Below are 24,334 nucleotides of genomic sequence, written 5' to 3'. Positions count from 1 at the left end.
AACAGTTAAGAATTTCTCTCCAGAAATGGCAGGGTGAAAATCAGACTTTTTTTCCCCCCTTTTATTTTTAACCTTGCTAGAAATTCATTTGCAAGATGAACAAGAAAATGAGAGGGGAAGTTATAATTCCCCACAAACCAGAGTACTAGGAAAGCCATTCTGGAGCTTTCTGAGCAGTACTTTTGTTCATTAGGATTTGATTTATCACCACACATTGCACATATTAAAAAGTTCTCTGATTTAGAATGTTAGTGGTTAGCATTGATGAGTAGAGCATATGAGAAAAAGCTCTTCTGTTTCCAGTTAAGGCTAGCACAGAAAGACAACTAAGCAAAATTATGTCCTTCACATATGAGAGTTTAAGAGTGATTTTTGCCTGTTGAGACTCCAGTTATTCTTAGCTGAGTCTGTGGTCCAAGTCCATACAGCCCACAAATGTGGTTAAAATCATAGAGTGGGTTGAGTTGGAAGGGGGCTTAAAGATCATCTGGTTTCAAGCCCCCTTGCCATCAGCAGGGACACCTTCCACTAGCCCAGGCTGCTCAAGGCCTCAACCAAGGCAGCCTTGAACACCTCCAGGGAGGGGGTACCCACAACCTCCCTGGGCAACCTGTTCCTGCCCTCACTGAAAAGAATTTCTTCCAAATCTCCAGTCTAAATCTCTTCTCCTTAAGCTTCAAACCATTTCCTCTCATCCTAGCACTACAAGCCCTTGTAAAAAGTCACTCCCCAGCTTTCTTGTATCCCCCTTCAGGTAGTCAAAGGCTGCTCTTCTAAGGTCTCCCTGGAGCCTTCTCTTCTCCAGCCTGAACCACCCTAGCTCCCTCAGTGTGTCATTGCAGGAGAGGTTCTCCAACCCTCTGATCATCTTCATGGCCTTCATCTGGACCCAGTCCAGCCACTGCACATCCCTCTTCTGCTGGGGGTACCAGAACTGGACACAGTACTCCAGGTGGAGTCTCACAGGAGCAGAGGGGCAGAATCCCCTCCCTCATCATGCTGGTCACACCACTTTTGATACAGCCCAGGACATGGCTGGCCTCTGGGCTGCATATTTCACCTGGGAGAAACTAACACCTCCCCCTCCCCATAAATTTTCTGTTAACAGAATTTCCCCTCAATGTTTCTCTCTCATAAGATATGGTTATGAGAAAACCAAGCCACAGCTTACTATTTCTTTTTTGCCCTTCAGGAGCCCAAAATAGAAATACAATTTAACAAGCCATGGCAGTGTCTAGATATCAGCAAACCTCACTCTTCCCTATGCTTTTAGTCTGTCTTCATATTCTCTGCACCCTCTTAATCTGCTGTTCACGTTTTCATCCAGACAGCACCCAAACAGAAGTAGGATCTCTGGTGTGGTGCACACTCAGCCTCTCCAGCACATGACATCCATGCTATTTTTAACACCTCTGACTGGAGAAGGTTGAATTAGTTATATGAGTTTTATGGTTTTAATTGGTGCAGTCATTTAATTGGCACTTTTGCATTCATTACAGGAAAGAACCCACAAATTAAATATATTAAAACTAGTTCCTACCTCTGTCATGGGTGACTGTGATTCCACTACAACTTCCCAATACTTCCTAGCCAAAGTATAGTGAAAAAAATCAAAGAATTGGGGATTAGGATTTGAATTTTCCTTCCTTTCAGCTCATTTAGCCATTTATCCTTGGACTAAATGGGTGGAAAATCCATCCAAATTGGCAAAGTGGGAAGGCAATGGAAAATGAAGTTAATATCTTGTCACTCAATCCACTTGGAGTGCTCCAGTGAAACAGTTTCCAGTACCAAAAGTATTGTTTTATTAAATGAAGTGTGTTCCATTAGAATGTGATTTAAACATGATAGACTCATAGAATGGTAGGGGTTGGAAGGGACCTCTGGAGATCATAATAGGAAGAACATAAATGATAGGAAGAAATTCTTCACTGTGAGAGCAGTGAAGCAGTGGAACAGGTTGCTCAGAAGTTATGCAGGCTCAAGGGTGGAAGTATTCAAAGCCAGGTTAGATGGGCCCTTGATGAACTTGGTCCAGCACAAGGTGTCCCTGCACATAGCAGCTGGAAGCAGATGATCTTTAAAGACCCTTCCAACCCAAACCACTCTGTTTATTATATTATTCCAGCTCATCTGCTCTGGCAGGCTGAAGGAAAAGTGGGCAGTTTGAGGAATATTAAAAGATAAATACCAAAAGATCAGAATTCAATGTAATTTTGGTCTTGCTGATATAGAAAGTTTTAAATAAAGGACAAATAACTCACACTCTGCTAAGAGCCTCTCAGCAAAGTGACATTTCAGGTGTTTCCTGCCTCTTCACTTTATGTAAACTCCAGAATTATTAATGTCACTTTTACATTACCTATTAAACCCAAAATAACAACATCTAAAAGTTGTCTTGATATGATGCTTCATCTGCATCCACTGAATCAAAGCCATGGGCTTTACAGGACCTGTTTTTTCACCCCAAAAAATCAGCCCATCAAGTACAGGCCATATAAAGACTGCTTGAACTCCCTTTTCTTTTTGACAGCACACTGGATTTGCTCACCTTCCCCCAAACTCATGAAATATTGGCTCTTCAAATTGTCAGTGATTCTGGAAAGCACAAGTGCTTTTTTGGTTGAGATCCAAATGTTTTAACAGGGTAAATCTCTAATTTTCTACTCCCTGGGTTTTTAAACTCCTCAGAAGCCTGTAGAGGTCTGCACATTAAGAGTGCAGAATGTAGACCCAAAGCCAAGAGCAAGATTATTTTAGTCAATAGAAGTTTTGATATTGATTTCAACAACAAGAGGGTTTGACCTCAAAAATATGTTCTCCAAGAGCAGCTCCAGACATGATGTCAGGGCTATGGAGAGTGGAGAGGCCACATCTGTCCACATCTATGGTGCCTGAGTGCTCCTTCCTGAAGTGATAGCCACAGATAAACCAGCTCTAAGCACACAACCTGCCACCTCTGTCTGGTTCATTGCTGCAAGCATGTGAGGAGAGAAGGCAGGAATCTTGGATGGGAAAGTGGCTGTAAGATGCCACAGGCAGCAAGTTGTACCAGGAGAAGGGATCCTGGTGAATAACAAGAACACAGTTCCAGTTCCGGTGCCCACAGCACAAGAAGAACATTGGACTGTTGAAGCAGCTCCAGAAGACAGCCAGAGAGACAATCAGAGGGCTGGAGAACTTCTCATAGAAGGATGGGCTGAGTTGGGGCTGTTCAGCCTGGAGAAGAGGACGCTCCAAGGAGACCTTAGAGCAGCCTTCAGTGCCTGAAGGGGGCTACAGAAAAGCCAGGGAGGGCCTTTTTACATGGGCCTGTAGAGATAGAATGAGAGGGAACACATTCCAATTTGAGAAGGGGAGATATAAACTGGATATTAAGAAGAAGTTATTTACAGTGAGGGTGGTAAGACATTGGAACAGGTTGCCCAGGGAGGTTGTGGATAATCCCTTCCTGGAGGTGTTCAAGGCCAGGTTGGATGAGGCCTTGAGCAACCTGGGCTAGCAGGAGGTATCCCTGCCCATGGCAGGGGGTTGTAAGTAGATGATCTTCAAGGTCCCTTCCAATCCAAACCGTTCTATGGGTCTATAGGACAGAGGCTCAAGGGATGAACATCAATATCTGACCCTGGATCAGTGCTGTGTACTCTACATTTTCCAGCAGTATTTAATCCTTAAGGGTTATAAAGGCTGAAGATCTCCTTTGTAATAACATTTACTGTAGGTTTTGCAACAAATTAGCACAAAGGCTTGGAAATTAATTGAATATACACAGACAAATAAGCATTAGTCTTTATATATCTATAATTAAGGCTAAATACTCAAAAATCTTACTGATTTAGGAAATCTTGAATGGCACTCCAGGCATAAGTGTGAGCTGCTGAGACCATACTTTGCATGGTTAATAATAATAATTAATGCATTTCTCCTAAAAAAAAAAGATACATGTTCACCTGCAGAATGTGAATGCTTTAATAAAGAAATACAGCTCTGCATGTGTCTCCCTTGTAACATATTCCAAGGTTCATATGAATCATGAGCAAATATGTCTGTGGTATTATAAATTGTAATTCCACTGTATTTGTTATTAGGAAAGGGAATAAGGTTCCCCATCTGTTTTCACTATTATTTCTCTGGTAACTGGGAGCATGCTGCCAGTACATTATCAGGAAATCAAAGCTACCCATCACTGCTGTGACTATGGCAAGGTGGCTCTGTCACAGACCAGAGGGGATTTACTCTCAGCCTTCAGGTACATTTCAAAGCTCATCAACAAGAGGCAAAGCCTCAGAGCAGTGACAGCTTGTCATTTGTTTGCCTAAGATAAGGAAACATTTTGAGTTGAAGATACACACATTGAAATCAGGAGTTTAGGATTATGCCAAAAGCAGGTTTAGAAACTCCCAAAGATCAGCATCTCTGCTGAGATTTGGATGTGAAATCACCTATTCTCAACATACTCTGTCTCTGCTTCCCAGATTCCATGAATCATAGAATGGTTTAGGTTGGAAGGGACCTTAAAGATCATCAAGCTCCAACTCCCTGGCCATGGGTAAGGACACCTTCCACTAGCCAAGGTTGCTCAGGACCTCATCCAACCTGACCTTGAACACATCTAGGGAGGGGGCATCCATGACCTCCCTGGGCAACCTGTTTCAGCATCTCACCACTGATGGACAAGAGGAGATTCCTTTCCCTCCCCTCGTGTGCCAATAACTGGTACCACAGTGTACTAAGCCATAAGGGAAAAGAAATTGTCTTCAGAAAAGGGAGTTTATTGCTTTCTTGCCATCATTATTATGGTTTATGCTGGGGGGGGGGGGGGGGGGCACAGCCAACAAGCTTGTCTATACCACACTGGGCATTCTCCTCAGGCAATACAAAGTCCATCCATTGACATGAGGGTACAATAGGATGGTTGAACACCATTTGAATGTTTGCCAGGCCAGAGGAAAGTCACTTGAAATTGTTTAATTGACTAAATGTGCTGGGGGAAAAATGTTTGGCTGAACCATGTTCTTCCACAGGTACCTGTCCTCCCTTTTCCTCAGAAAATATTCTGTGCTATGCCAGTGCAAGGGCTTATAGTGATAGAGCAAGGGGTAATGGCTTTAAGCTGAAAGAGGGAAGGATTTAGGTGCCAGCAGGTACTAGAATATTATAAGCTGGGGAGAAGAATAAGAAACCTCAAAATTGCATTCACATTCTCTTCCAAGCAGCCAGGAAAACATTGCCTAAGAGACATCAGTAAACACTCTCTGATTAAAAAATGCTTGCTAGAAATGTTTATTCTCCCTTCCAAATAATTCCCTTTGTGTACTTAGGGCATAGCACAGCTTTCAGCCTGTGTCATTGAGAAAATCAGGGCTGAGGAGCTCGAAGAGAGCACAAGCATTACTTTTCTAGCAGGAAATACTTTTCAGAGGCATGATACTTGGGGAGATTCAATGCATTCTCATACCAAAAGAGGTTGCTTGTCAGAAACAGTTTTAGAAGCCCTAGGGATAAGTCGCCCCTGTCAAGAATGATTTAGTACTACCTAGAAAGGGATGTGCTCCATCAGATGGTAGGAAATTCACCCAGACCCTCTTTTTCTCTGTGATGGTTCAAATTCCCTGCCAGACTTTCCCCTGGCAGGGGGAGGGAGTAGCTACTGTCCTTACTCAGGGTCTCCTCCAGAGGCTGGCAGGACAGCTGGTCCTCTTCCTCACTCAGGGGGCAAAGACAGGCTGGCTTGCCAGGAGCACCTACATAAGGTTAAGCTGGGAAGGCCGGAGGGGACCATTAGGATAATTGATGTGACATCCTAAATAACACAAGCTGTAGAAACTCATCCAATGATCTGGGCATCCAGCTTCATCTGTTATAACCAGCAGAAGCCTAGACTTAGCCCCTGCTTCTGTCTTGGCTTGAGGTGTCAGGTAGAAACACCTTCTGCTATCAGAAGTTTCCCTCCTAGGAAGTCACTGGAAGAGCTGAGACTCCTTTGAGAATTACACCCCTTCAACCTAGAGGGATCTGAAGAAGGGCAGTGCTTCAGCTCTGCTCTGAGTAATTTTCCTGCTTTTTGGAAAGCTGTGGTGATATTTTTCAACTGCACATCTATGACCTAAAGCTTTTCCTCTGGCTCTTAGAGAGACTTGGTCTCAATTTTGCCTAAAATTCCTTAGTTTTACATAAAAGTAATGGCTGGAATCACAGAATCATAAAGGTTGGAAGAGATGTCTGAGATCAAGCCCAGTTGACACTATCATGACCAACAAACCACGTCCTGAAGTGCCAGGTCCACACATTTCTTGAATACCTCCAGGGAGGTATTCAAGAGTCACCACTCTACCATCACCCTGGGCAGCCTGACCACTCTCTGCAAGCTATTTTTTCCTAACATCCAACCTAAACATGCCCTGATGCAACTTGAGGCCATTAACCTCTGAAATGGTTGACTGCAAATTTGTCAGCCTCTTCTGGTAATCTGCCTTGATTGTACTGGAGAACAGACTGGTCTTTGATGTTCCTATTCAAGAGAACCGAGTAGAATCTTCCCATAGGTGTTGCTATTTTGCTTTGGATCTTCCAGCTTCCTCGTCTGGGCTATGCAGTCCTCACATTGGGAAGGATCATAAAGCAGTGGTAAGCAGGAGGATTTTCTGGGGCAGAGGGATTTTGAACCCATCCTCCAGGACAAAACAGACTTTATCTCCCTCAACTCTAGAGCTGAAGGACGTGGGGGTGGCGGAAGCAGTTTGACCTCTGCTGAAAGAGATGAGTGTGGTATAAAGAACATTTGCCTTGCAATTCCCTTTTCATTTTACAGAAACTTCCAATTCTGGTTATCAGACAATCAGAACACTGAAGTGAGCTCCCTAGATAATGCAAGACAGCATCAAGAAAAAGGAAGAAGGGTCAAAAAGGTTAAGCTCTGCTAGAGAAGTATCAAACATCTCAAAAATATTAAAAGGCAACACTTAATCCTAGTGATTTTTAAAGCACCTCCTTATCTGTCAAGATTTTGCCAACTGCGCTTTCCAGAATAGCTGACACAAACACGGATGTCTCCCCAGCACCACCAGGGCAAGTTGAGTGATAGAAGTTTCCCAGCAAGCCATCCTCTTGTTTGAGCCATTCTAGGAGCCTAGGGCATTCCCCTTTTTTACCACTGATAGCAGAAACAAAGAAACCAGTTAACTGCTGTGGTCTTCTTGTTCTCCCTCCTGTCCTAAAGCTTTAGCAGCTCTTCATTTAAACACATGGTGGCACTTTCTTGAAGCCACTTGTTCCATCCATCATCACTGCATTCCATTTTGGGCTCCCCAGTTTAAGAGGGACAAGGATCTACTAGAGACAGTCCAGCAGAGGGCAACGAGGATGATTAGGGGACTGGAACACGTGCCTTACGAGGAGAGGGTGAGGGACTTGGGGCTTTTCAATCTGGAGAAGAGAAGACTTAGAGGGGATTTAATAAGTGTTTATAAATATCTGGGAGGGAGGGAACAGGTTCTACACACTTGCTCTCTGTGATAGGACAAGGAGCAATGGATGTAAGCTGCAGCACAGGAGGTTCCACCTCAGCACAAGGGGGAGCTTTTCCGTAAGGGTCACAGACAGGGAACAGGCTCCCCGGAGAGGTTGTGGAGTCTCCTTCTCTGGAGACTTTCAAGGCCTGTCTGGGTGCATTCCTCTGTGACCTGAGCTAGATTGTATGGTCCTGCTCTGGCAGGGAGGTTGGACTTGATGATCAATTTGGGTCCCTTGTAGCCCCTGACATGCTGTGATCCTGTGATCACACAAACACACATTGTGGAAAGTGCAGGACAGACCTCGGTTTTGAATGCATCACCTCAGTTCCAGTCTCTCCTTTATGACTGAATGTGTGCTTAAAAAAAAAAGCAAGCTTAATTCCACCACAAAGGATATATATCAGTTAGATTTTCAGCAGTAAATTTAAAGCAGAAATTTGAGATTGCTGGTAGGAGAATTTGGAGATTAATGTCCATAATGAGAATTGTAAGGGATTTTTCTGTTATGACAAGGTTACTCAAGTAAATGATTTCCTAGGGCAGTAAAAGAGCAGAAAACCACTCTGATTAAACCTTGGTACACCCAAATCCATAAATTAAAGAAGATAAATAAGGTTGCCTCCATTAGTCCAGGCCTTAAATAATTTATAACAACTGAGTGCTCACCTATCACAGGTTGAAAGTTTCTTACAGCAGGGGTTTTTTTTGCTTAAAGAAGCAATACTGAACAACCAAGAAGCAAACAAAAAAAATGACAGAGAGCATACAACTACAAGAAAATAACACAGCAAGGAATGCTACTATGTGTTAGTGTACCAAAGAAGGAGATCCTTTGATCTCCTTTTGGCACAGCCCAAGCAGAACTTGAGAGGAATTGTCAATACCAGTCTCTGTGTTTTGCTGATAGCAACAGGCAGCACAAGGAATGACACCAACACACTTTGCTACAACAGGATCCCACTGCTGAACATGACATTTTTCACTAACCTACTCTTTGAAATGTTGATGTTGTCCCCTTAAAGCCTTGAGATGCTTTCCTTGTTCAATGCTTATTTTAGGGTGTTTTTTTGCCTGACCATCAGAGCTAGATGATGCTTCTGCCTTTCTAGCCTCTCATGCTAGCACTTCAACAGGTTTATATTGCTGAAAATGCTTAAAGCATTTGAAAAAAATCAGAATTGATAAGAAATTAGTTGTAAGCTCCTTCACTTCCCTGCTGAAAGTGCCACTGGATCCTGTCCCTGCTGTATAGAACCTGTGGGGAGGGACCTCGGTCAGCAGTGGGGCTGGTGCCACTGGGCTGTGTCCCCACTGGCCACAGGGAACATTCTCAGCTTGGGCACATACTGGTTTTCTCCCTTCCAGGATTTATCAGCAGATTTGCTTAGTATTCCCCCCCCAAAAAAATTCCTCCAGGGTCAGTAGTGATTTATATTAAAGACCCTCAGTGATTTCCCATACAGGCTGTAAATCTTTCCAGTGAGTAACACCAACCCAGAGCAGCAATCACTGCTGGCAGGAAACCACTGCAGCTAGACTCTGCTCCCACAGCCTCAGCAGCAGGTCCTGTGGCTGCTCACCACACTGCCTGATGCCTTTGATCTTCCCCAGTCAGATGCTGCTGGAGAACTGGAAGTCATTGCATTTACTCATCTATGTGGACCTGGTTAAAACAAACCTCACTTTTTATTAAGGCTCTTTATTTTTAATTTATACTTTTTGCCCTGTTAGCCTCTCCTCTTGCTCTTCATTGAAGCTTTTTTGGGTGGATGTCCTAACAAGTACATGACAGTTGGCTATGAATTCCTTCTTCCAGGAAGAGAGACTGAATTGCCATGGCTGTTTATACATACACCCACACATGTGGTCTCAAGGTCAAGGTGCTCTCACTGCTGACTATGTATCACTGTCACAACATCATCTCAAGCCACTTTCTGAGTTCTCAAGTGATGTTATTAGCCACTTAGTCATGAGTAGCTAGTGAATTTTGAGGCAGTTTCACCCCATTCATCTCCTTCAGCTGAACCTTTCCTGGAACGCACACATTCTTCTGTGCTGAATTAAATGCAGTTAGACTCCTGGTAGTTTTCTGACATTAGAACAGAGAGAGCAGAAATAGCAGAAGTAGGTCTGACACACTGTGTAGTCCACTCAAAGGAAAAATACATTCTTCTGCCTGCCATAAATACATTACATGTGAGGGCAAAACATGAGTTTATTTTCTTCCTTCAAATAAAGCCACATATCCTCTCAGACCTCACACTAAGACAGCAACTCCAGGGACATGCTGAACAGACTTAAGTAATAGCTCTATAATAAAAAATAGATCTGCAGACAGAGCTGGCTGCGTTCAGCACCAGCAGAGCCCTTTCTAGCAATTATTTCTGTGGCACCATAGATTAGCATAGGGCTTTGCAGAAAGAAATACAAGCAGCAGTGAAGTCTCATAGCTCAGGAAGGCAGGGTGACAACCAAAGCTCTGCTTGCTTCACTGGGGGTGGTGGGTGATCTGCAGCCAGCACTGGGAATGACACCATTTGTGTAATGCTCTGGCTGAAAAGTGGCTTAAGAGGAAATGTGAATCTGTGAGGGCTGACAGCTGCCCATTGATCCAGGGCCTGCTTAACACCAATTCCAATTGGTTTGGGCATAAGATAAAGAGTGAGTTCAAAATCCCATTAAGTATCTGACTAATTTTCACTCTTAAATTCCTTTCAAAAATTACAGATTCACAGATTGCATTGGGTTGGAAAGGGCACTCCAAGGTCATCTTATCCAACCCCCCTTCAGTCAACAGGGACACCTCCAACTAGATCAGGCCACCCAGGGTCTCATCAAGTCTGATCTTGAATGTCTCCAGGGATGAGGCCTCAACCACATTCCTAGGCACTCTCACTGTGCAGAACTTCCTCCTGACGCCAGCCTAAATCTACCCTGCTCCAGTTTCAAGCCATTGCCCCTCATCCTATCACCACAATCCCTTCTAAACAGTCCTTCCCCAGCCTTCATGTAGCTCCCATTCAGATATTAGAACACAGAATCAATGAGGTTAGAAAAGACCTTTGAGATTGAGTCCAACCTATCACCCAACACCATCAACTAAACCTCATCCAGTCTCTTTTGAAACACCTCCAGTGGTGGTGACTCCACCACCTGCCTGGGCAGCACATTCCAATGGCAAATCACTCATTCTGTGAAGAACTTCCTCCTAACATCCAGCCTAAACCTCCCCTGGCACAGCTTGAGACTGTGTCCTCCTGTTCTGTCACAGCTTGTCTGGGACAAGAGACTGATCCCCACCTGGCTACAACCTCCCTTCAGGTAGCTGTAGATAGCAATAAGGTAATATTGAAATGTAACTCTAATGTCTCCCCAGAGCCTTTTCTTCTCCAGGCTGAGCATCCCCAAGTCTTTCAGCTTGGTTTCATAGGAGAGGTGCTGAAGCCCTCTGATCATCTTTGTGTCACTCTTCTGGACCTACTACAGGAGGTCTATGTCTTTCTTGTCCCTCTAGCCAGCAAGTCAGTAATATGAACTCTTTATAATTCCTACACTGTGGCACTAATGAATCTCCTATTAAAATTCTGTTCTGTGCACATGCAGTGGGCTGAAATGCTCACCATGTAGAAATGAATGACTCAGCTACACCAGATTTATAAATCCCTCTCCAAATTGTTTTAAGAAGTTCAGATAGAGCCAATCTGATTGTCCCCCTTGGAGCAAAAACTTGTGCTCCAATCCAAGAGCTGAAACTAAGGAGCCTAGAGTCCTGGTCTTGCAGTGCCCTTGTCAGTGGTGTCAGGCTAGACATTGCTTTTTTTGTTGCTGCACATAAGCCAGTTTTCCTATCAGAAAAACTGTGACTAGCTTTCACAACCTCCTTATGATAGCTGCTCTGATTATTACTATTTCTTGATAGTGTTGTGAAGGTTGCACTGGCTTTGAAGATTGCCAAAACCACCTTGTCAGATTTTTTTCCCCCCTAGCATAGATTTCAGAGAGGATGCAAGAGCAGGAAGAGGCAATCAAAAAATCACATTGTGACAGCAGCTGCTTGCAGTGAAAAGAACCATTGCTGAAAGTATTCCTTGCCTTCTCCCCCCCCTCCCCAGTTTTCTGCTGGAAATAAACTTTGTAGCCCTCCAGCTTCCCACAGACCACCAGCAAATTGCTGCATAGAATCACTCAGGAATAACTTCAGGGTTATATAATTGCAAAAGCATTAAGGACAGATGTTAGGAAACAATGTGTTAAAAGAGTTCTCGGTGTTAATAACAAGTATGTACCACAGAAGCCTCAGAAATCTGTCTTCTTAAAGTGAAAAATGCAGGGGAAAATTTCATCAGATCTTAAAATAAGTTTGTCTGGAAGGGATTTCTAGAGGTGACCCAGTCTAAGCCTCTGCTTAAAGCAGAGGGAACTTCAAAGTTAGATCAGATCATCTCTCAAAGGAAGGAGATTCCCCAGCCTCTCTGGGTAACCTGTCCCAGGCAAAAATCCAGTTTACTAAGCAATGTATATAAATATCACCTAGAGAAAGATTTACTGCAATGAACATCTACAGTGGCACATAGTTTATCTCTAGAGCACCTATAAACAGTGATGTATATAAAGTGAGCAGTTGTATTGATACATGTTATGTACACACAGATGAAAGTAAAAGCAATACCTGCAGCAGTGGATTCGCTGCCCAGCCGTAGGATCCATTCCTAAATGAATGATGACTTTGACTAATGGCAGCTTCTCCCATTTTTGACAAGATTCTCAGTCATATCCCTCAGATGGTGATGGAAAAACATAACCTTGGCCATGTAGCCCTGGGATGCCAGACACTGGCACATCCTCCTGTGCCAGAAGCACTTCCTAGAATGAATCTGTGGAAATAAAATAATTCATGATGACAGCAAATTACAGTAACACTGAAAGGCAGAAATGTCAAACTTCCCCTCCTTTCTTTGATCTCCTTCCAAACTGTGTGAAGAATGATGTCCCTTCTCATCTGCCCTCCACATTGTGCAGCCCTCATGGACAGACTACGTAGTAACCTGGCGTCATGTTTCCTTGGCCAGCTCTGCTTACTGGAGCACCCTAATAGGCTGAGTTCCTTGAGCACCATGATCACAGAGATACTTGCCCAAGAGACAGAAATCTCCAAGATCTTAAGTTTTTGTTGGTTCCCAAAATTCACATTCACAATATTGCCTCTGGAAGGCCACATGTGTGACCAGAAGCCTGAAAGAAACATTGGGCTTCCTGCACCACACTGAGGGAATATTGAATCCTGCAAATCTTGTGTCCCTCCCAGGTCCTCCTGATGCTTTTGGAGATATTCAGCAGCTTCTGGGAAGGTCCCTGAAACACCTGCAAGAGCTCAGTTTTACAGGAATAATATTTAGAAGTCACAGAAAGATTTTGATAACTTCAGTTTTCACTCTAAACAATATCTATGTTTCACAAACTGTTAGGATTTGCCTCCAAAATCAGATTTGAAGTTTTCACCAGCTGCTCTCTTCTTCCCCAATTACCCTTCCTGCTGCAACATGAGCAGCTTCTTACAGGCACAAGAACCAAGGTTTGGAAACCTGCCTTTAAGATGAGCAGGTATAAAATGCTAGACAAAGGACAAACATCTGTGTATTAATTCTGTTCGGTGTACCTGAAGTTTCCACTCTGTATTTTCCAAGCAAGGTCTGATCACCAACCCCCTTTATGTGCATTTGCACACACACAAACACCCAGCTGCATGAAACCTCTGACTACAAACAGCCCCCAATATCAACCACCTTTTTTCTCACTTTTCCTGCTCAGAAACATGAGATTAATTTTTGTTAGCTCAATTAATCTGGCATCTGTCCTCTGCACCCTACAAATCATTGCATATGCAAAGAAGGGCTCAGGCTTTAGCAGTAATATTGATCCAGGCAGACCTTTGGGTTAGGAGTAAAGCGTCTTTAATTACTTTGGCTGACTTTCAGGAGTTGGGTTGGTTTTATTTCTTAACAGTACCTTGGGAAGTCTACTACCACATCTTAGTGTAGTTATCACTTGGCTTAGATTTGGAATTGTGGTCCCCAGAGAAACACCTCCTACCTCAGCCTGGCTTGCCCATGCTTGCCATCAAGATCAGAAAAAGTCCTCTTTTACCTTCTCTAAGGATTTGATAACCTCTACGCTTTCTTTAGCCTGAGGTGTTTTGACCTTTAATTAAAAGGAAAATTTGTTGTCTTCCATTCAGAAGGCAGCAAATAATGAACTCATTAAAATGAGGTTAGTGTTCAGGCCTTAGAGCAATAAGAGCTGAAGTCTCATTAGCAGCTAACAATCCAGAACATGGCACATAAATAAACCTAATATGGCAGAGCAAAATGCCTTGGTGCATTAAATTTGAGCAGAATCAAATGTTTACAGTCAATGATGTCTGGGGCATGAAGTTTTAATATGCTTAATAAAGGAAAGCAAATTGCTTCCTATTAGGCATGAAATGTTACTGCAGAAATTGCCCCAAAAAGTTTATTATGTAAATGAAGGATAGAGTTATAATTAACAAGGACAGAGCAGGAAAATATCACTTCTTCTTAATAGATGCACCAATTATGGAGAATAAAGACACGGCAACTTCAAGCCCACAAAAGGTAATTGTATGGAGGAATGTAAAAGGCTGCTGAATGTGAATGCAATGTGAAGGAAAAAGCAGATCTTGTGGATGTCACAAAAAGAAGCCTCATTGGCAAAACAAAGAATCAATTAATAAAATGAAACCCATGAGTTCCGAGAGATTCCAGGCAATTAAAGGTCTCTATCTGAAAGAACAGCTTGGATCACCTTACAAAAAACCCAAACACTACACTTTGCTTAGCCTGGCACTGAGACATGTCGCTGCTTGGGTGCAAGTTCTTTCCATGGAGAATGATAATTATTTAGCATGATCTATTTAACTTCCCAGCAATAAAACACCACCAAGTTCCAGCTCTTGCTTTAACACACCCTGTGAGTTGGAGAGGGAATGCCAATTGTATATTCACATGCAAGCAGCTTTTCTCCACTTACAGCTTTTTTAAGCCCCAGTACCCAGAGGAGAAAAGCCTAATCCCACAGACTGAGGAAAAGACACAACACTGGCAGAACTTAAATACTGTGGTGGGGCAAAATATCCAGGAGAAAAACCTTCTCTACCAAATAAGATCTGTCATACCCTTTCTACACACACTCCCTCCTCCCTATCTACATTCCTCTACATGAATTTCCTGCTGAATTACAGGCAGCCCCTACCATTTCTCCTACAGCAAAAGCAGCAAAGTCCCAAGGTCAGCATGCGACAGGGACAGGGATGGGACAAGGAAGGAGAGCTGCCAAGGGGAGCTGGGGAAAGCACAGCAGGACCAAGCAGAGTGTGAATTGCTGTGGTTGCACCTGGCTTTCAGGAGGATTTCCAGCTGTGCAAATTCAATAGCTCTTCTCCATCCTACAAACCTCTTAGGAATCAAATAAATCCCTTCCGCCTCATGTGAAGGCTGCACAAGCCCCAGAGAGGTTTCTGGCACTGGGTGCCAGAGATGTGCAGCTCCTTCGTCCTGCACCATTCAGGAGCTGGAGGACTATCTGAGCAGCAGGTTTTGCAGTCATCCTCACAAAGAGGCACGCAAACAGGGCTTCACTCACCCAATAAAGTGCAAGAAGAGTGATGGAAAAATCACACACCATAGAATGCATCAGTTTGGGAGGCAGCCTCAAAGGTCATCTTGTCCAAGCCCCCTGCAGCGAGCAGGGACATCTCCAACTAGATCAGGTTGCTCAGGGCCCCATTAAGTTTGACCTTGAAAGTCTCCAGGTATTGGGCCTCCACCACATTTGTAAGCAACATGTTCCAGTATTTCATTCTTCACTGTGAGGAACTTCCTCCTAATACCCAACCCAAATCTACCCTGCTCTACTTTAAAAGATGAAAGCTGTCTGCTCTACTTATAGGGAATGTTTCCGTGCACTGCTAAGGTCTCTACCTACAGGAGACAGAAGTTCTCATTCTTTACTGGGCAACATGATCAGTGAAGTCATTATGCCCCCTACTATAAGGGAGACAGATCCTAATCACCTCAATAGGTTGATTTTTATACCAAGGGTTTGGAAGATGTTTACCTCCCCCTTCTACAAACAAGCAAAGGGTGACAAAAGTTTGGACTGATTACTGACAATATCTTCTTAGTATGAAAATGAGGTGAGGGCACAAAAATGAAGTTGAGCTGCATATTATATGAATTATTAAGCATATAGAGAAATAGCAATACCAAAAAAAATTAATTCTTTAGGACCAAGCCAAATGCAGTTGAGTGACAGATTTGCCCTTTAGACAGAGGAAAATGTTTGACACGCTGCAGGTTGCAGGATTTACATCTTAATCCTCACTCTGTGGTTTTAATGAGGCCTCACCGGGCTAGAAGGCTTCTGCCTATCCTGCACTTCTGCCATGTTACTGAGATAGGAAACCAGAAAGAAAACCCCAAGTGATAAAGTGATGCTTGTTTTGTGTACCTTCTTACCCTGTATGGTAGGTGTTCTTAAGATAGTCTTTCCTCTAAAGTTTAACTGATTTTGCTCAGCCCATCAGTCTCTCTCAACATATATAAAATGCTCTAGATAACTTGCAAAATTACACCCTAAAATATAATGACTCCCATTCTATGCTTGTGACTTTACAGGTTTTAATTCAGTGCCAGTTTTCACCAGCTGAGGATTTTCCTCCCTGTCTTAGCTAACAGTGGTTTGATCTCTAAGAGTCGCCATTTGAGCAACATTCAGTTGTTACGCGTTATGTAAATATAATCCCGCATGTGAAATTGTCACAGCATTGAAATAATCAACTTATTAAATGCCTGGCAAGATAGGCTGGAAACCATGCTGCTATCTTAATATTTAATGCTCAAGCAGATTTACTGTCATTAGAGCACTTTATTTCCTTTAGCAGGGAAAGGAATTTGCTTGGTGACTGTTGTAGCTGATAGCCACTTTGTTTTACATCTTCCTTACCACCCAATAGACGTTTCTATTTAAAAGATGAAGGCAGACACACTCTGTCTGACAGTCTTTTGTACTCCACTCCTAGACTGCCTGGCACACGACTGATGCCTCTTTAGAAGGTGGCTGTTAGCAAGTGATACTTCAGAAGAGGCTTGTGCTCCAGCACATACAGTGCCCAAATACCTGCATAATAAAGAAGGAGTCAGCACCTCTAAGTAGTTAATGTCCTACAGCAAATGCTGACAGGAGCTGACAGCGCCTCCCAACCCACTGCAGCATAAAGGAAATATGATAAACCATGAGACTGCAGAAACCTGACCTGCTTAGCTCAGCTCTGGAGCAGGACTGCACAGGCCATCAATCTGCATCTCAGCTGTTTAATCCCTGGTTTCATCATTTACTCTGGACTGGTGACACATTTGGTTTATGGTCACAAGTAGAGTTTGGTGGTGGTGGTGGGTTTTTAAATTAAAGCAGGGCCTTGAACAACAATTAGAGCTACTTTCCTGTAATATTAAGTGAAATTACTAATGAGCACACAAAACATTAATTTTTCCAAATGAAAGGAAACATTAGCTGGACTCAGACTGTGTGTACACCACTGCATCCATTTTGTCTTTGAACTGTGCAAGAACATGAACACTCAATCAATAGAAATGTTATTAATAGATAATGGGGAAAGTTCTCAAGAGCCACATAATGGAGACACGGAAAATTGATGAAAATAGAGCTTATAACCCATTCAACATTGGCAAGACCAAGAGGGAGATAAATGCACTATCCATCTCACATGTAGGACGTCCAAATTACGTGGGCTGGTGACTGAAGGTGGACAGATATCTGTGCAGCAAGGACTATCCTTAGCAGCAGTGCAGAGCTGACAGTTAATGGTCAATGTAGATATCTCACACAGGCCAAACCATCTTTTTTCTTTCTCTGGTGGTTGGAAATATGTCCAGCAAAAAAGAATGGAGAAGTGGTCAAGACTACATCTGTGTCTTCTGCAAGCAATATCTTTTCCCTCCATTCTATTTGGACTGGTCTTGTCTTTGCTTGGAGAAAAGACTAAAACCGAACAGGGATTTTATTTCTGCTATGGACACTACTTTTACCATCAGGCAAAACTGGAGTTTTGCTCATTCACACTGAATACTTGGTATTCAGACACAGGCAAAACTTTCTGCAGGTGAGTAAATCCCAACACCTCCACAACTGGACACCAAGTAGCATTCCTGACTTTACTTTACATTTTAAACACCTACTGTCAAGTTTCATTAATAACCCAAAGCATGTGTGACTTCATGACTTAGCATATTGCTGCTTATGGATGGCTGGATTCAAGTCCTGCCATGGGTCACTGAAAACAATGTTTAGTATCTTGGTCCAGTTTACAGAATCAGGAGCTGCTTAGGTATTATTGTGAGCATTGTTAAACCATCAAAGAATCATAGCATGGTTTGGGTTGGAAGGGACCTCCAAAGGTCTTGTAGTCCAGTGCAGTGAGCAGGGATATCCTCCACATCAAACCCTGATGGATTTCACAGGACCTTTTTTCTATCTCCTCAGCTGGACACAGATTTTCAAATAAGACATTTCCAAAGCCAATAGTCATTTTTCTAAACACCTGTTCATGTCTTCTTTATTTCAGGCTTTGCTAGAGACTCAAAATTTACTGCGGACTCAGGTTGCAAATTTTACCTTCAACCTTGGATTTTCAGGAAAATTTTACCACACAGGTAAGAAGGAATTTCATGCTCTCAAGTAGCTACATGTTAAATAGTTGACAGGAGTTAAAACCTAGCTTTAAACAGGCCCTTGGTAAAGAACACCTTGACTCAGTGGAGGAGTGGGAAACACACCCTCCACCATTTCAGCATCCAGTGTCTTAATTCAGTATCCAAAGAGGCAATGCTATGGATGAGCTTCTCAGCAGCATGTAGATGCCCTTGGTGCTTTTCTAAATGCTGTGTGGTAGTAAATCTTAAGGTTATATATATAGCTAATAGATCTTATAATCCCACAAAAGACAGGGCAGCACAGAAGACACAAAGGGGTTTTTTTTCCAGTATGATGGATATGATGAAAGACAAAAGATTAGAAAAATCCTCTCTCTTAACCTCTGAAGAGGCAGAAGTGTTAGAATGGGATGCACAAGATTGTGTTATGACTGTAAAGGTAATCTGTCTGAGAGGCCTGCAAATCAGGAGGGATGATAAAAGGAAAACAAGATGAAAAGAAATTCACACTGAAAGCCTTCTCCTTTCACACTCTGTTCAGGAACAAGTTGCATGCTTGCACTGTGATTTTGTGAAAGATTCAATGCTTTTACATCTCCTCCTCCTCCTAACTCCTTTCTCTCTCTGCTCCATTTCTTCATAGCACAATGCCCCCTTTTTCATTTATTTTTGGTCTTTTGGAATGTTTAATATTTTTTAAACTCTTCCCTTGCCTTAACACTGTGCTGCACCTCCACTCAGGCTTCCCTCTGCTGCCACTGAGCCACACTGCTCCCTACTACCGCTAAAGCAAAGAAGGCTTTGTCCTTTCCAAACCCAAAACTCTTCCCATCTTTGGCGAGCAGCTCAAAAATCCTCAGCCACATTTAGAGGCCCTCACTGGGTAATGCTAGAGAAGCTAAGAAGGTTACCTGGAGCAGAGGAGGCATTACAACAGCAAGAGATTGGGAGAGTACCTTTAAAAGCCAGGAACTATGAGGTCTCAGCTGTAACAGGCCATGAGCTAGCTGGGGAGTGAGGCAGGTCTCTCCTCTCAGTGTAGCTGTATCAACACTCCCCTCTTCATTGCCAGCCTTTGAACACCAAACATGACCTCACCCAGGTCTTATGTCTCTGTTTCACCACTCATTAAGAGACTGTAGAGGTTCTTGGAACAAAGAGATGAGCAAGCATTTCAGAGACTAGTAGAGAGAAGTAAACCAAAATTATGTATTTGTATCTCCATTGCTTTCAAAGTCCAAACTGTTTTCCCCTTGTGTAAGCACATAATGCTAAGCAACTGCTGCCCAGGAAACCTCACAGGCTAAAGGCACAGGCTGGAGAGCCTGAGAAAAAATGAGAAGTAGAGAGAGATGGAATTGTTTGCCTGGAGTCATATAACAAGGCAGTGGCAGACCTGTGATTAGAGAGCAGGCTCAGAGACAGAACTCCAGTATTGTCCTCACTTCATCCTGACCTGCCTGTGCCGTTATTCCTTCTGGAGATTAATTGGACACGCACGTAATACAGCAAAAGAAAGAAAAACGGCCTGAGGCTCAGAGCTGCTTCAAAGGAGCATGCTTGGTTGTGGCCATGTACAGAGCAAAGCTGGTATCAGCCATCCCAGTGTCCACTGCAGAAAGAGGTAACTCAAGGAGGGGAGAAAGAGGAGAATTTATTATGAGTAGTATGACATGCAGAAAAGTGGCTGGCACCAAGCCTGCAGCCTTTCCCCCAAATCAACCCTGACCCGCCAATGCATTTTTCTTTCATTCATGCCAATGGTCTCCAGATTGCTGTCACAGATTTTCTTGCCCAGTTGCTCTAAGGCTGACCAATTTCAGAGAAAATAGGACAATATGCCTATGTGCCTGCCCTCCTAAGACTCTCCAGGCTTACAAAAATAGCCCAGAACTACTTAATGAGTTGAAGCATGTCATGGTCTCCATTAAGAGACCTGCTGCTGCCTGCACTTAGCAATGCAGCTGAGTTTTGAAGTGAATACTTCATTTACAAGTTGGTGGTGGCATTTTGTCACATCAGCTTAGTGGAAAGGTTTCAAAGTATTCTCCATGCAATATATACTTTATTGACTCATTATAAATAAAACAGGGAAAGGTATTCTTTAATTACTGTGAATGTGGATGGTTTGCCCAGAGAGGTTTTCAGTATCCAATATTCAACATGTTTTATTAGCACACTGCAACTGCTGTGCCTTATTGACTTCCCTAATGTGTGATTTTTGCTCTCCTTTCCCAAACTTGAATCATTTCAAAGATGCAGGAGGGAGATGAGCACAGGCATGTGTTGGCAGATTAAACAGTTATACATTTTCATCAGAAGATGTTGCCGACATCTGTACTAGAAATACCAGTTCTAGTTGGTATGCCTGTGCACAAGGACAATAGCTGACACATCAGCCTTGCTGCTCATTCTCTCACCATCTCCTCTCCCTTCTGTGGCACTGGTAAACTCAGCACTAGTAGTCAGTCATGCAGTTTCAGCAAACACTTTCTATTTGTTAATTCTGGGGCAATAGAAATCAAGAGGTTCTCAGGATTCACATCAAAGATATAGAAGATCATAGAATTGTTTGGGTTGGAAGGGACCTCCAAAGGTCAGCTAGTCCAGCCCCCTGCAGGGAGATCCTTCACTAAATCAGGTTGCTCAGAGCCTTTTCAAGCCTGACCTTAAACATCTCCAAGGATGGGGCCTCAACTACCACCCTGAGCAACCTGTTCCAGTGTTCCACCTCCTTCATGGTCAAGTTCCTAACATCCAGTCTCAGTCTCCTCTCCTTTCAAACCATTGTCCCTTGCCCTATCCCTGCAGATCTTTGCAAACAGTCCCTCTGCAGCCGCCTTATAGCCCCCTTCAGGTACTCTCTTCTCCAGCCCCAACTCACTCAGCCTGTGCTTATAGGAGAGGTTCTCCAGCCCCCTGATCATTTCTGTGGCCCTCCTCTGGACCTGCTCCAAAAGGTCCAAGTCTTTCCTTTACTGAGGGCTTCAGAGCTGAACCCAGTACTCCAGGTGAGGCATTGCCAGAACAAAGTGACAGAATCAGCCGTCTCAATTTGCTGACCATGCTGCTTTTGATTACTGACAGCAACTCCAAACTTAATTCCAGTTTTGAGCTCAAAAGAGACCTCTAAATTATGGTTGCAGTTTGAAGATATGGGCTTATTTATTATGCACAAACTCTGAATTATTACCTACTTGTGCAAAGTGCATACTACATCTCAAAGCAGATCTATGTTCAGCTCCTTGAGTGTAGGGCTGCTGCATTTTTCAGATTTGATGTTAAAATGAAGATGGAAAGTTACATAAAGAATGCTGATTGTAAGAGAAATGCAGACCTCAAAATCCCATGTTTTGCTTCCAACACTAAGGGATTAGGCAAAAATATTTAAACAAATATAAGCACTCACCCAGTGCTTCATTAATCCTTTGAAGGAGGCTTATTGCAAACAGCACTACTTAAGAATTTATAAAAACCAAACAGTATTCTTTTCAAAGGCTTCTAAAGCAAATTATCCTCCAAAGTGACACCACTACCACAAAATGTTAACTTCCAACCTTCCTGCTTCAGCTCAGCTCTGCCCTTACAGGGTGGGGCTGGTTTTGGTTAACTGGAAGGTGTTGTATTTAATAAGCAGCGGCATCTAAGTTCACAAGGAAATGGTAGGAAAAAGCCAGGATTTCAAAAGGTACCTTTTAATAATGAAGTTATTTCAAGAACCATGCTCTACCTTAAATGGTAATGAGGCACTACATTATACTTTGACCTAAATCTTATGTCAAGTGATTGTAGTTCTTTATACATTTATAGTACCCACTTCCCCCCCCACCTCTTCATCCCTACCTTCAGTTTTCTACCTTTGAGTTACCATAGAAATCTTCAATAGCTTCAAACACTCCTGTCCCTCTCTCTTCTGTCCTATTTTGAAAGCCTATGTTAAGTTTCTTCCCCCAATCACATTTCCTTTCCATGTGCTTGGGTGAATGAAAGTGAACCAAGCATCTCAAAAAAGAGGAGCAGCACACAAGGTTTGCACAAAGGTGCAGGCATTCACAGGAGGAGCAGCTTTTCAGTAAGGAATTACCTACAAAACAAGGTTGTTTTCTTTTTCCAGCAGCACTCCCACCAGCAGGAGCTGCTTTCTTAGAACTTGCAGAGCGCTGCAAAGAGGGAAATAAAGTGTTTCAGTGACTCCAGGAGAAAGTTTCAAAGTAAAGCTCTCCTTGTGCAGTAGCATTCTTCAAACACCACTGTAATAGTGAAAACTAAAGAGCCAACGTGTGTGCTCCAAGCAGCTGCCTCGGTATGTTCCTGCCTCATGCCACAAAAGCAAGCAGGGATATCCATGGAGCACTTTCTTCCAGTGACTTTTACACCACCTTGAAAGCCTTGCAAGAAGACTGTACTTGTACTGTTTGTATCAATAGAACTGATTTTGACAACTATTTCTTTGACTGAAGCTACATAAAATCACCTAAATGGTAAAGGAACAAGAAGGAAAGCTGCTAATAACCTGAATATTGTTGAGCAATTTGAAGGTGAAGTTGCTGAAATGACCAAAGCACCACAGACATGTCTGCAGATGGTGGAAGCAGTGTTGTATCCCTTCTCACAGGGAAGGTTTTCTTTGTTCTAACCACAAGTGCTGGCTTCTGCCTGCAGCAGATACTCTTCAACACAGGACTCCCTATTGTTTTTTTCACTGCAAGATTATAGCTGGCAAAAAACTGAACACTGAACCATTTGGAAAGCTTTAGTCATCACAATTTCATGTTTTACACCTAATTATATTTTGCAACTACCGCAAATTTGTTTCACACTTTACCCAAAATTATCAGATTTCAACTTACTGAGGCTAATAAAGAAGTAGCCACAATCTGGAGGGCGATTGGCAAGGCTCTGACACACAGCTCTCTGTGATGCCACCTCGGCCAGCTACAACTGCACAAGTAGCTGGCAGGACCAAAGCACATGGATACAACCTCCACCTTCATGGGAAGCCTGAACTTCTAAATACTCCCAGAGCATTACCCAGCACAACAATCAGCCCTCAAAAACTGATTCTTGTTTGAGTTACTGTCAGTTAACACCATGCCAGGAATAAAGAGCAATAGCTCCATCCATGGTAATTCACCTCACTTCTTTGAGATGAAATGGTAGAACCTATCTGAAGCACAGTGAGGCATCCAGGCCAAGGAAATTGGGTTTTATGTCAGCCTCTTCCTGTGATTAAAAAACAATTATGGGCATTTCCTACTGGCCTCTTTTTTTTTTTTTTTTCCCCTTCCTTCCTTTCTTTTGCAGGAACTGAGGAGGAAGATGAAGGTGATGATCTGCTGTTGAAATCTGTAGATGAGTTTTGGTGGTTTCCCCATATGTGGAGTCACATGCAGCCTCACCTTTTCCACAATGAATCATCACTGGTGGAGCAGATGATCCTCAACAAAGAATTTGCAATAGTAAGTAGAAGTTACCAAAAGCTCTCTTGGATACCTTTCCATGAGATAACCATAAAATCATCTTGGAAAGCAGAGCTACCTATGCTATATATTAATATACACCTATATTATTATTCTATATATTTCTATATTTATACTGATATGCAAACAAGGCAGCAAAAGTGGACATTCAGCCCCCAAAAAGCCTTTCTGTGACCCAAACTGGGCCTGAATTTTGTCCTGCCCTTTTTCACTGACTTAGGCTTTATGGAGAGGTAGCAGCCTTTCACCCAAGCAAATTTGGGGGGGACCAGAAGCAATGAAATCTCAGCAGTTATCAGCTGGCTTTTCAAGCTTCAGGGAGTGTCTATACACAGGCTACCAGCTTCCTGAAGTCTGGTGCAAATGTCCTCAACAGGAAGGAGAAAGCTGCAGTTGATCCCCCAATGTTGCTTATAGTTTGTGAGGAATCTTGAAGCTAATGAAGCACAGGACAGAAGCTGCTGGATTTTGCTGTGGTTTTTTTTAGATGATCTGCTTTAAAATATGTTGGTTTTACATAGCTAACCTGTAGCTAATATTTATAGATAATGATGCTTCATTTCTGCTCATTTGTGTTGTTAACTTACAAGAG

General features: G+C 42.9%; 1 protein-coding gene across 1 annotated transcript in view; it reads left to right on the top strand.

Annotated features, from left to right (window-relative positions):
- LOC104310338 (N-deacetylase and N-sulfotransferase 4) overlaps positions 1–24,334 on the top strand; it is a 104,281-nt gene that overhangs the window by 26,980 nt on the left and 52,967 nt on the right. The window contains exons 3-4 of the mRNA XM_009911757.2: positions 18,175–18,262; positions 23,567–23,721. Of these exons, the coding sequence (XP_009910059.1) occupies positions 18,175–18,262; positions 23,567–23,721 (243 nt within the window). The remainder of the gene's footprint in view (positions 1–18,174; positions 18,263–23,566; positions 23,722–24,334) is intronic.

This window comes from Dryobates pubescens, chromosome 24, assembly GCF_014839835.1.
Source record: "Dryobates pubescens isolate bDryPub1 chromosome 24, bDryPub1.pri, whole genome shotgun sequence".
Lineage (NCBI taxonomy): Eukaryota > Metazoa > Chordata > Aves > Piciformes > Picidae > Dryobates > Dryobates pubescens.
Note: the sequence above shows the minus strand (reverse complement) of the source record. Positions and strands in the feature narration are given on the sequence as shown.